Source organism: Carcharodon carcharias, chromosome 7 (assembly GCF_017639515.1).
Source record: "Carcharodon carcharias isolate sCarCar2 chromosome 7, sCarCar2.pri, whole genome shotgun sequence".
In the NCBI taxonomy this organism is placed as follows: Eukaryota; Metazoa; Chordata; class Chondrichthyes; order Lamniformes; family Lamnidae; genus Carcharodon; species Carcharodon carcharias.
Genome location: NC_054473.1, coordinates 173,929,441 through 173,942,315, shown reverse-complemented (window position 1 = coordinate 173,942,315; position 12,875 = coordinate 173,929,441). Strand labels below are relative to the sequence as shown.

The window sequence follows — 12,875 nt, the reverse complement described above, 5'->3', positions numbered from 1 at the left end:
ATATTTCACCCTTTGTTCATAAAAGCTGTGAGATATTTCACGCTCAGTCCATATACACTGTGTGATATTTCACACTCAGTCCATATATGCTGTGTCATATTTCACACTCAGACCATTTATGCTGTGTGATATTTCACACTCAGTTCATATACAATGTGAGATTTCAGATTTATCCATATACACTGTGATATTTCACACTCAGTCCATATTAATTGTGATATTTCACATTCTGACCATTCACACTGTGATATTTCACACCCTGTCCCTATACACTGTATGATATTTCACAATCAGTCCATATACAGTGTGACATTTCATGCTGAATCCATATACACCATGTGATATTTCACACTCAGTCCATATACCCTGTGATATTTCACACTCAGTCCATATACACTATCTGACATTTCACACTCTGTCCATATACACTATCTGACATTTCACACTCTGTCCATATATACTATCTGACATTTTACACTCTGTCCATATACACTGTCTGACATTTCACATTCAGTCCATATACACTGTGATATTTCACACTGTCCATATACACTGTTATATTTCACATTCAGTCCATACATACTGTGCGATATTTCACACTCAGTCCATATATGCTGTGTCATATTTCACACTCAGACCATTTATGCTGTGTGATATTTCACACTCAGTCCATGTACACCGTGATATTTCACACTCAGTTCATATACAATGTGAGATTTCAGACTTATCTATATACACTGTGATATTTCACACTAAGGCCATGTTCACTGTGATATTTCACACTAAGGCCATGTTCACTGTGATATTTCACACTCAGTCCATATTAATTGTGATATTTCACATTCTGTCCATGTACACTGTGATATTTCACACCCTGTCCCTATACACTGTGTGATATTTCACAATCAGTCCATATACAGCGTGATATTTCACGCTGAGTCCATATACACCATGTGATATTTCACACTCAGTCCATATTAATTGTGATATTTCACACTAAGTCCATATTAATTGTGATATTTCACATTCTGACCATGTACACTGTGATATTTCACACCCTGTCCCTATACACTGTATGATATTTCACAATCAGTCCATATACAGTGTGATATTTCACGCTGAGTCCATATACACCATGTGATATTTCACCCTCTGTCCATATACACTGATATTTCACCCTCTGTCCATATACACCATGTAATATTTCACCCTCTGTCCATATACAGTGATATTTCACCCTCTGTCCAAATACAGTGTGACATTTCACACTCAGTCCATGTACCCTGTGTAAATCAATGGGCTGGATTTGCTCCCTCTACTGTTCGAGGCTGGGTAGTATGTCCCGGCTGGCTTTGCGCCGCGGGGTGGATGTGACGCTACTTCCGGTGACGCTGCCTCAGTTTCTGCTTTCTTTGCCCGCTGTCCGCGTTCCTTTTGGCGTCTTCAGCGAGTGAGTCTCTGGTTCTTGTGCCGAGGGGGTTGGGGGTTCGGGTGGAGCCACTGGTCTGGGCCGGGTGGGTTGGTGTCGTGTCCCGTCCCCGGTGCTGGGCTGTCCTTCGCCAGGCGGCTGTCCCCTTCTCCAGGCAGCTGGAGCCGCCCTGAGCGGGGCCGGGTGGGGGGGGGGGGGAGGGTGGGGGTGCTCGGCCTGACCTTGGCGAGGTGCCTGCGGCCTGGCCGGGCCGGGAAGCTCGGAGGGTGGACGGATCCCCCATCTGCCAGGCCTCCCCACCCCCCCCCCCCCAGGGAGACAAGGCTCGGGGACCTGCCCCATTTTCACAAGGGCCTGTCAAACCCGGAAGTAACATTGCAGCTTTAGAATTGTGGAGCTAATTGACCTGCCAAGGACATCCTTAACCGCCCTGTGATAAGATTTCCCAGCAGAAACACCTCCCCCCACAGAGAGAGACCAGCTGCCTTAACCCTTGGGGACCATTCTTCAATCGTAGCCTTGGCCTCTGTTGTTTTTAATGCCTGCATTTTTTTATGTGAAAAGCAGGAGTTAAGTGATGGGATTCTCTACCATCAACTGCCTGTCATCGATGTGTAAATCCAATGTTGTTTTATTAAAGGTTGAACTTGACGTCAACCAGATGAAGATATCAGGTCCCCTTGGCAGCTGAACTGTGGAAAAATATGAATTCGCAGAATTCTCAATTGCTGAGCCATCTTAGCTGCTGTTGGTTGGTCAGATGATTAGATTGGGTGAAATGGCGGAGAGCTTAAAAACTTGTTTTCAAATTGGTGCAGCGGCAGTCTTTAAACAGAAGTGTGCCTGCACACTGGGGTTGTTGCCTGGAGTCCAACTGCCCGCAATGAAATGATGTGTGATTGCCATTCGATTGTCTGTCTTTTCCTCAAGCCTTTAAATGGTTGAATCAGGGTGAATGTGTGACTGTCCAAGCTAATTCATGTGAAAGAGAATGAGCCAAGTTCCTGTTCCTGTCTCCAATTTGAGTTTTTATGACAAGATTGGTTACAAATTCCTATGCTTAATTTTCTGAAGCACTGCCCATCTGAAATTATTTACGCTGCACATTAATGTATGACTTATTTAAAAAGAAACAGTTGTTCCTTAGTAACTCAAGGTGAATCTGATGTCTGCAGCATTTCCATACAGAGAATATTTGAAAGAGTGATAATATTTGGAAGTTATTGTTTGCTTACCTAGTTTGACTTTTAGGATGACTATAGGCTAAGGAATAAGTTGGAGTTTAGCAGCGCAATAACTTGGTGTTCTGATATCAAGGTTTGAAGAATTTATGAAGGTATTTTGACTCTTAACGTATATTCCAGCAGTACGAGATTAGCATTCATGACAATTTTACTTTTTTTCATCCTTTGATGGTGTATCATGGAGGTTAAACCAGTGATCACCAGTTCCATTTTACTTTAATATTTGGGAGTATCCATTGTATTCAGTCTGAATTTCCCCATGGACTCTGGTGACTTGAGCTGTGATACTATCTATACCAGTCCTTAGTAAGGGTCATAGAGACAGTAGTGGGCCATTCAACCACTTGGACAAATGAAGTCCGGTTCCAGCCAGGCAGTACTGTCTGACTGGATCCTTACTGCAGCCATTGGCAATTAGAAGGATTATAAACTTAAATATTAAACTCAACCCCAAATACTTCCTCTTCCCTGTTGTGCAAATGTTGCATATCTGTTGTTGGAGTGCATTCTGCAACTAAATTTTGCATAGTTGCCTTACACCACCATAGAATATTCTTTCTACAGGATTATTTACCTTGGGTTCTGTTAGTTTATATGTGATATATTGTGGTCTAGCCAACATGTGAACCTCCAAGTGTCAATTTGAATTAGTTACATATAAATCAGGGAATTTGAAACCACAGAATGGAATCTTTGTGCTAGTTTATTTACAGTGGATCTTTTGAGGAAATAGTCATTCTCGGTGTGGACACTTAACTGGATTGAGTAGGAATGTCACAAGATAATTTCGGTTCCCCCTGTTCATGTCTTTCTAAAATTATCATGCAAGATCATACTGGGTATTGTTCAGTCAGCTTTACACCAAAAGTGTGTCCCATCAAAGATACCTTGCAAGAATTGTGTTTGATAATCTGAATACTTATGCAGGTTATATTTTTGTGTATTTGCACACGCTTTTACTTTTCTGTGTGACTAGGATTCGTAGTCTGCAGTAGTGCCATTGGGGGCCCTCTCACTGAACTAAGGGAGGAAGGACAGTCAAGGAAATGTTTGTTCTGTAGTCAGGCCGAGAGAGGTGCCACTGCCTATTTTACTTCCAACATTCTTAATGCTTTAGCTCAGTTTGCAAATAACCAATACATATTAACCACGAACTCCGAGTCCTCTGCCTTACAACTCTTCCTATAAGGAAAATTAAGATGTTAAATTGGGCCTGTACTTTTTGATTGAAGCAGCTTATAATTCCAAAGGTGACTGGATTCAGCTGATCAATCCGCCTTTGGTTTTACTAATGGCTGTTCATTTCTGAAGGTTGCCCTTTCACGTTTTGAAGGTGATTGGGTTAGAACTTTGGCCTTGCTCATGAATTATCAAAGCTTTGGTATTTGTAACCCCTACTGCCTGCTGTGCTGGATACTTACAGACTTGCACTTTATAAATACTTTCCAGCCATGTTACTGACAGTAGAGACTGCCCTGACAAATGTGCTTTGTAAAACCTTTACAGGATGTTGGCCTCAAGGGCTCTGAGCCTCATCACTAAGCGTGCACTTTCTACTTCTGTTTGCATGCGTGTCCATGGACAAGGTGAGTTGCAAAATAAGTATCTGTAGTCAGAGGTTCTAAGTTCTAGTGCTAAGTTAGAATGCTGATCTAATATTTACTGATTGCGTGTTCTGAATGATATTTGCATTGCTGATTCTTTCTCTTACTTCACGACTAATGCAGTATTAGATGTTTGTGATTATTCAGTTTTTGATGCTTGTTTGGTTTTACTAATGATCATGGTGTAAGCACCTTACGATGGATGACATTCAGGGGTGATGCTAGTTTTTGTAATTTTTTCATTGGAAATCTCAATGAAAATTTAAATTAAAACTATTCAGGATGTATTGTAATATCTCTTCTTTCAATGATGGAGCAGTGCCAGAAGTTTTGCATCAAAATCAGTCTAAATATTTCAATGCCAAGCCTTTTTTTAGGATGATGTCTAAATTAAAACAATAGCTTTTTATTCATGGTTCAGTGATAAATATGCTTACCTAATTTTATTCAGTCAAAACTTGTGTACTGTACATTAGTGCTCTGCTAGTGTATGATTGCTGTGCTGAAAGATGGGAATAAACTAAAGTTTGAAGGGTGGTTTGATTTGAAAAAGCTATCAACATTCCTAATCCGTATAGCAGCAGCACTGATTGGAGCCAGTGTACCCTCTAATTGTTTTGAAGTGGGTGGGTGATTTATTTAAATGTGTAGCCCCTTTAAATTTTTTGTACAACTTAAAAGGATCAACGTATAAGATCTTGAGGGGTCTTGACAGGGTGAATGTGGAGAGGATGTTTCCTCTTGTGGGAGAATTTAGAACTAGGGGTCACTGTTTAAAAATAAGGGGTCACCCATATAAAACAAGGATGAGGTGAAATTTTTTCTTAGGGTCTTTGGAACACTCTTCCTGAAAAAGTGGTGGAACCAGAGTCTTTGAATTTTTTAAGGCAGAGGTGGATAGATTCTTGGTAAGCAAGGGGAGGTGATAAGCTACCGGGCGTGGGTGGGATGCAGATTTCAGGTTACTATCAGATCAGCCATGAACTTATTAAATGGCAGAGCAGCCTCGAGGGACTGAAAGGCCTACACCTCCTTGTTTGTAACTTGTACACAGCCTGTGTGGGGACTTTGGGTTACTATGCAGGCATGCAGCTTGGAACTGATACTGAGAATATAACCTACAGTAGTGTTAACATTTATCAACTCTACTACACGCACAGGCTGCATCCTGATCCTAAATGTATGTAATGAGTGTCTCATGTGAATCACTCTGTAGTACTTTTGTCTAAAAGAGGTTGTTCCACAAACAATGTAAAATAATACTAAGTACATAAGTCAAGGGTAAGAAAGGCTGTTGAGCTCAGCCCTCTAGCGCTGTTACTTTCTGCAGTTACTCTCAAGTTGCATTTAGCGTGTCTAATAATTTTGCCTCTGCTACTACACTGGCCAAATATTCAAAGCTGACTTTCCAAGTACCATTTTAAAATGTGTTTTTCACAAATTTAATTTGGCATCAAATTTGACTTGACTGACTCAATTTGAGGTAATGTTCTAGGTTTCTTGTTTGCAGCATTTAATCTTTCACACTACTTCTTGAGGTCCACCATTCATTTCAGACAGTAGTCCTTGAGCATCTCTAATCATTAAACCTTGTTAATTGTGACCAGTTTTGTTCTGTTATGGACCTTTTGCAGTGCCTGTATGCAACAGTGCTTTTGTTGGTGAAATGCACAGAATTGAATCAGTTGTTAGTATTACCTCAAGACTTGCACTCTGCTGTTCTGTCTATATGCTCCAGCACTTCATTTCAATTGTTCTTCCAACCTGTGCAGGCACAAAGTGATTGGTCTCCCATATTAAGTCTCCTCTTAAGTCTGCCTGCCAATTTAGCCCCATTCATTGTAATATTATGTACATTGGAATGTGGAAAGTGTAAGATTTTATATTTGAGCTAAATTTAGTTTGCCATAGACGACTAAATACTTCTGGAAATTGTATCCTCTGTCCTATTTTTAACGTCTTGAGGAAACTCAAGCTTACATTAGAGATCAATATCTGGATCATAAATGTAGACCAGAAGCTCTGGGATTTATGATTTTGTCAAAAATACTGATAGCAGGAAAATAGCTAAGATCATTAATTCTTGGAGTGTGTTCTATGTAGAGAACAGTAAGGCCCAAGCTACACTAACCACATTATATATTAATTTAACACATAGCCATGTAGCATTTGCTTATCGTTCGTTACTTGTAGTATGAATACTGAACTGTATGATCAGTAACTGGTTTCAGCATACTTTAACCAATACTTGGAAATTAATCCAAACATTAGAGGAGGGAAACCACAAGATGATCCAAAATATGTTGAATGCTGCGTTTCCTTTGTGGGTATGCCTGTGTTTAATCTTGTACACTGATGACTCTTGTCTCTGCAGGTGTTGCAAAGGTTGACGATTTTTCACTTTCTGCTTACTACGATCGCAAAGATGAGCCGCTTCCAGCCCTTGACTTTGTGGATCAATTGTCTGGCGAGCAGAAGTCCCTGAAGGAGAAGGAGAAAAGTTCTTGGGTTTCTCTATCCAGTGATGAGAAGCTGAAGTGTAAGTAACTGAAGTGATGTTGTGTAAACTGCATGCTGACAATTGGAGCTGTCTCATTTTGGTGGTTGGTTGGAGGGGAGGGGGTGGGGGTGCAATGCTGAGGGTTTGGGGCTAGTTTACTTCCATTCAACTACAGTATGACTGCATGAATCACAAGGTACCTTCAATAAGTACACTGTTATTATACTGAAGGAAGAGATCTATTTACCCAAGTTGTTCGTGTTGTCTGTAAATAAAATGTGTGAAATAAGATGTGGCACATCTTAGGATTCAGTCATTGGCAAACTAAAATGCTTTTGAAGTTACCTAGTGTTTTCACTGTGCCTGAAGGTGCTGAGAAACAGACATGGATGCAAGCCATTCCCTGGTGTTAAACTCCTGACAGCCAGTTGTTGAAGGAGGAGACAAATTCAATCTCAGTTTGTGAATAAATTTAAAATTGAAATAAGACATTACAAATGCCTAACTCGACCACACCAATGTCAATAAGTGTCTCTGATTACATGTAATCACCTAATGTCCTTCACCTGTATATACTTAACCTTAATTTATACAATTAGCACTTGGTACCTCAACCAATTGGCCTTTTGTGTGAGCGTAGATGATTGGCAGTTAAATTGACAGTGGAAGCTGTTGCAACTGAGTTCATTCTGTCATCGCCTGGCATCACTGCATAATTTTTGGGTAGATTCATTGGATAATTAAGCAAGAATTCTCGTCAAATAAAATCAGAATCTTAGAGTTTAGGAGGCCAGTCAGCCTGCTGTTGCTGCGCTAGCCGTTTTCCCCAAGAGTCGTAAGCATTCCCTTTAAAGTGTTTCATTTTGTGATGATATAGGTTTTACCCAGCCTCCTACTGCCCGACTGAAATCTGCTTGTGTCAGTGCAGGCTGGGAGTTAACTTGGTGGCTGTCTGATCTGTGTACCTTAAAATTGTACAAGGTTAATTCCTTTACAGGCTAGGTTATTGGGTTATATCTTTCCTTATCTTATATCTCATATATCTTATATCTGGAAAACTACAGTTATACATATGGTTTTCATTATTGAGCGGTGAAGATTAGAATTACGTGCATTTAAATTTATATCTCGCCAAAGAATTTCTGATAAGCTGGTCAATGTTTTGCAGTTGATCCTCCTCTCCTTTCATTCCCTGAAAGATAATCAGATAAGATCCACTTCATTCAAATTTGCAGTTTTTAACTGTCCACAGAAATGTGCAGCATGGGGTTAAAAGCACATCTCTGAATCAATGCAACATACTCACCAGCCCGTTTTGGAACATGCAGGCTTGAGAATAATTATGTAAGAAATAGGAACTTGCATAGACCATCAAGCCCGACAAGCTTGCTCAACTAGCCAGTAAGATTGTGGCTGATCTATGTCAACTGCACCTTGCTGCACAATTACCCCTATTTCTTTCTTCCCTCAGTTTTCAAAAATCTGTAGATCTCAGTCGTTGAGTGTACTGAACAACTGAGCATCCACAGTTCTCTGGGGTAGACAATTCCAAAAATTCAAACCCTTTGAAGAAATTTCCCTTCACCTCAGTCTCATGTGGCTGACCCTTTTATTCTGAGTCTGTTCTGGGCTCCCAACCAGGGTAATAATCAAATTAAAAATTTGGTCTCAGAGATCACCTCTCATTCTTGTTGATATCTTGATAAGTATCCTGAGTTTTGCTTGATGCTTCCTTCTTTCCTTCTGTTCTACACCACCCAGCCTCCTCTCCCACTGGCCTGCACCCCCCACGGCCCGCCTCCTCTCCCACTGGCCCAACACTTGCCCCCCCTGCCTCCTCTCCCACCGGCCCGGTGCCCCCGCCTCCTCTCCCACCGGCCCGGTGCCCCCGCCCCCTCTCCCACCGGACCGACCCCCGCCTCCTCTCCCACCACGAAGTGTTTAAACCTAATTTGCTATTTAATTTTTCTTATTTTAATTTTTTAATTTCATATTCTGGTTATTGAAAATTACTTGGGTTACATTCTATCCTTTTACTAAGACAACTGTGTGGCAGCTGGTATCCTTAAAATCCACTGCAATTATTTTTTTTGCCTCTCTCAGGTTCGTTCTCTCTTTTGGTTCTAAGAATTCTTTTATTGGGAGATGGTTGTGGATTTCTCCACGTGTCTGTGATGATACCTATTGATTTCAGAAAATGAAGAGCATTTGCTGTGAGACAAAGTGCAGTTCTTTCCCCGTCTTGCCCCGAAAGTGCAGCCCCTTGCTATTGCATGCCATTTTTTTTTTATCTAGTAGCCTGGCAAACAAACCGAATAACTCCTAACAGGCAGGTCAATATGAATGAAATGCAGCCTTCGGGACATGCTGATTGTGTAGCAAACAAATAACTGCACTTTGCTTTTTGTTTCTAAACCTAGCTTTAATCAGAGAATGATACCGCGCAAAAGGAGGCCATTTGACCCACTGTGCCCGCTGGCTCTCTGATTCGTCCTATTTCCCTGCCCTTTCTCCATAGCCATGCAAACTTTTCTCCCTCGCATACTTATCCCATTCTTTTTTGAAAGTTATTAAGGGCGATGGCATAGTGATATTGCCATTGAACTAGTAACCCAGGGTAATGCTCTGGGGACCCAGGTTCGAATCCCGCCACAGCAGATGGTGGAAGTAAAAGTCTAATGATGATATGAAACCATTGTTGATTGTTGTAAAAACCCATCTGGTTCACTAATGCCCTTTAGGGAAGGAAATCTGCCGTTCTTACCTGATCTGGTCGACATATGACTCCCGACTCTTATTGTCTGAACCTTCTGTCATCAGACTGAATGGTGGCAAACCTTTCCTTATTTGAGCACCTCTATTAAATCTCCCTAACGACTTCTGTTTTGAAGTTAGTTTCTTTTGAGTAGGTATGCTAAAAAAAATTCTTATTCAGATGATTTTCATTCATTTCCTCAGTGTATCGCATTCGCTTTAACCAAAGTTTTGCAGAGATGAACAAGACCTCAAATGAATGGAAAACGGTTATTGGTGGAGTCCTTTTCATGTTGGGTTTTACTGGACTGATTGTCTTCTGGCAGAGGCTATTTGGTAAGTGGAAGGAGGTTGGTTGTACTAGATAAGAGCAGTTATATAAATCTTGGGTTGGGTCACGTTGCACATATCATATATGCAGCAAAACCTCTTGTACTGTCTGTGCTTGAACTGGATGAGTACCCGGTATTGGGGGAACAGACTCTTCTGGCAGAGGATGTTAAGTAGAACAAAGTTGGCTGTACAAAATAAAAGCAGCTATGTAAATTTTGATGACTAAAATGTTGGGTTACATTGCACATATATATATGCAGCATGATCACCTCCTCTATTATCTGTACTTGAACTGAACTGAATACCCAGATTTGGGGAAGAGTAGCTTAAGAATGTATATAGTTTTTATTTCATGTACTAATTAAATATTCAGGAATATTTTCAAGTTACAGCTCATAATTAAGGGGAATCGTATCAGGCAACAGGGAATAGAGGGTTATGCTGATAGTTAGATGAGCCCTAAGTGGAGCATACATTTTGGCATGGACTGTTGGGGCTGAATGGTCTATTTGTGCTGTGTATTCTATGTAATTCTGCATCATTTTAATGACAAAGACTTCCTTTTATTTCCAAATATATTAACATGAGAAAATGTCATTGAGTTCAGAATCTGGAAATAACTTGACAAAATTTTCTGTATAAAACACTATAGTCCTTTCCATCAATGTAGCAAGGCACGTAGCTTTTATGAAGTAAACATTCCTATAATAAAAAAATTAAGATGCTGCCATCAAAAAAAGGTCAAAGCACTAGATTAAGCTGGCAAGAATTCCAAGCAGAGGAAATATGCATTTATATGTTGAATAATTTTCTCAATTATACTCCTATTACTTCTCATTAAAAGGGTTCAAAGCTTGTTCAAGTATTAGATTCCATCTGGAGAAAATAATTGTAGGTGATCTGATATGTGTTTCTTACCCATAGTATATGGTGATGTTCCTCACACTTTCTCTGATGAATGGAAGGCAAAGCAGATCAAGAGAATGTTGGACATGCAGATGAACCCAGTTGAAGGCATTGCTTCACAGTGGGATTATGAAAATAACAAGTGGAAGAAATGAATATACACTGGAATTCTTAACAGTTACTCATTTAACATTTCAAATATGAGCCCATGTGTGTTCAGGAGTTTAACCTAACCAAGAGTTAATCTGTAAATTCGATAATAAACTTGACTGGTTTACGTGAGATTGTCTGCTGGTTGTATTTTTTTTTTAAAAGCAGCAAATTCTAACTTGAGATGGGGAGGATACAAACAATACCCTAGTACTTTATACATTAGAAAGTCCAGTTCAACTTTTGGACTGAGTGGTTGAAATGTTTTGACCTATTTTTCTACTTGGCTTTTCTCAGTGCCATTTAAGGCTCTCTTTCCTGAACTGACCACTGATGTATATCCTATAATTTTCTACCTACACTACATATTGGTGGGGAGGGAATTCCTTTCAGAAAGCATAGGAAATTGGCCTGGGTCTGTCAGCCACTTATAGTACCTGCACATATATAAATAGTGTACTAGATGTACTTGTGACTTGTAGAATTCTTAATTCTCACCAATTTTCTATCCTCAAGACATTGAGACCTTGCATGGTACAGATCCATTGGTGTTGGCAGGCTATTCATGGCTGAGCCAAGCATCCAGTTGCATGCTCTGAACTGCCCACTAAAGCCGGACCAAGGTGGTCCACCAGTACCGCCTTCTCAAGATCATTTGGGGGCGGGAAGTAAACGCCAATGAAAACTACATCCCAATAATGAATTTAAAACAATATTTAAAAATCAAGTTGATCTAAGGTTTTATCTGTTTACTGTCACCTAAACAGTATTATAAAAGTCAAGTTACCCCACGTCCAAATGAGAGAGTCTTAAGCAACTTACTGTAATCCCATTAATACAATGAGTTTCTGCACATGAAAGTCATGTGTTCAATGCTGAATGTATTTTATCCATTTAGTGTCATGATCCCAGAGTGGAACCCAGCTTGATAGATCCTAACTTTTATTTGTTTGTTTAGATACGTGGAGAGTTAACTACTGAAAAAAGTCACAGGAGTCAGCTAATGAACTTTTAACAAAAGAATAAAACATCGGTTCAGCAAGAAAAGATGAACTATATTTCAAAACTCCTTCACCCACACAGATTTGGAAGGATGACACAATTACAAATGCTATCTCATATTTTAATGTTCACAGTAAGTACACAGGCCATGTACCAATAGGTGCCCTGTGGTCAGACACACCACACTCTGAAATCAAGTGACAGACGCCATAGACCTCTCCTCAGATTACCCCCTTCAGACGCTTGTCACGCCATGAGCCGACCGGTCTCACTGAACTCAGGCTTTCACATAAGGTTTCCAATCTCCACTCTCCAAGACCTTGCCTTGGAGTCTTCTCCCAAACCGATGCTTTCTCACAGACACCTTCTGTAAGGGTTCACCTCCAGGGTTTTGAACTCTCCTGATGTTCCTCTTCCCTAGGTCACCATGTGCATTCAAGCTGTCTTCCACAAACTCTATCTCACCGACTCAGTCGTCAACAGTACCGCTGCTTCGCTTGCCCATAGCAAAGAGTTACAGGCCTTCAGTTGTCTCTTTCGACCTTCTTGCCTCTTGCAAGCTGTCCTCTCTTTAAATCTGCTTTCTGCAGCTTCTGTCTCTCAATCTGAAGCTTGGAGCCTTTCTGCCCCTCATTTCGCTTAACAGGACCTTTTCCAGGTTCCTGTCCTTCCTTTGACGATAAGGTCTTGGGACTTTCTGCTGTTCCACTTCCCTGGATTCTGGGATCTTTAGCTTGGAACTGGCTACCTGCTCCTTCTAGGTGGCTATTGTTTGGCAGCTGTCTTCCAAACCAGCTGAACTCCCAACAGCTTCCAAATCAAACTACTGTTTCTAGCCTTTGCGTGTGTGTGGAAGCAACTTGTCTCTCTGGACCATTGTAACTAGGCAACAGCCCAATCCTTCCACCCTTGTTTGTTTACCTTCTCTTTAGAAGTCGTAAAACTCGCTAGAA

The 12,875-nt window shown here is 40.7% G+C and overlaps 1 protein-coding gene across 1 annotated transcript; it reads left to right on the top strand.

The window, feature by feature from the left end:
• Positions 1–1,331: 1,331 nt before the first annotated feature.
• Positions 1,332–11,052, top strand: LOC121280491. Its single transcript, XM_041192535.1, has 5 exons — positions 1,332–1,450; positions 4,180–4,259; positions 6,652–6,816; positions 9,736–9,867; positions 10,789–11,052. The coding sequence occupies exons 1-5, from the start codon at positions 1,338–1,340 to the stop codon at positions 10,923–10,925; spliced, it is 627 nt and encodes a 208-aa protein (XP_041048469.1). The 5' UTR covers positions 1,332–1,337; the 3' UTR covers positions 10,926–11,052.
• The last annotated feature ends 1,823 nt before the right edge of the window (positions 11,053–12,875 follow it).

Bases quoted from the DNA above. Each gene is read 5' to 3' on its own strand.
- LOC121280491 (XM_041192535.1), top strand. From the start codon at position 1,338: ATGTCCCGGCTGGCTTTGCGCCGCGGGGTGGATGTGACGCTACTTCCG. The intron at 4,260-6,651 runs GTGAGTTGCAAA...TTGTCTCTGCAG, and splicing joins CATGCGTGTCCATGGACAAG to GTGTTGCAAAGGTTGACGAT. The intron at 6,817-9,735 runs GTAAGTAACTGA...TCATTTCCTCAG, and splicing joins CAGTGATGAGAAGCTGAAGT to TGTATCGCATTCGCTTTAAC.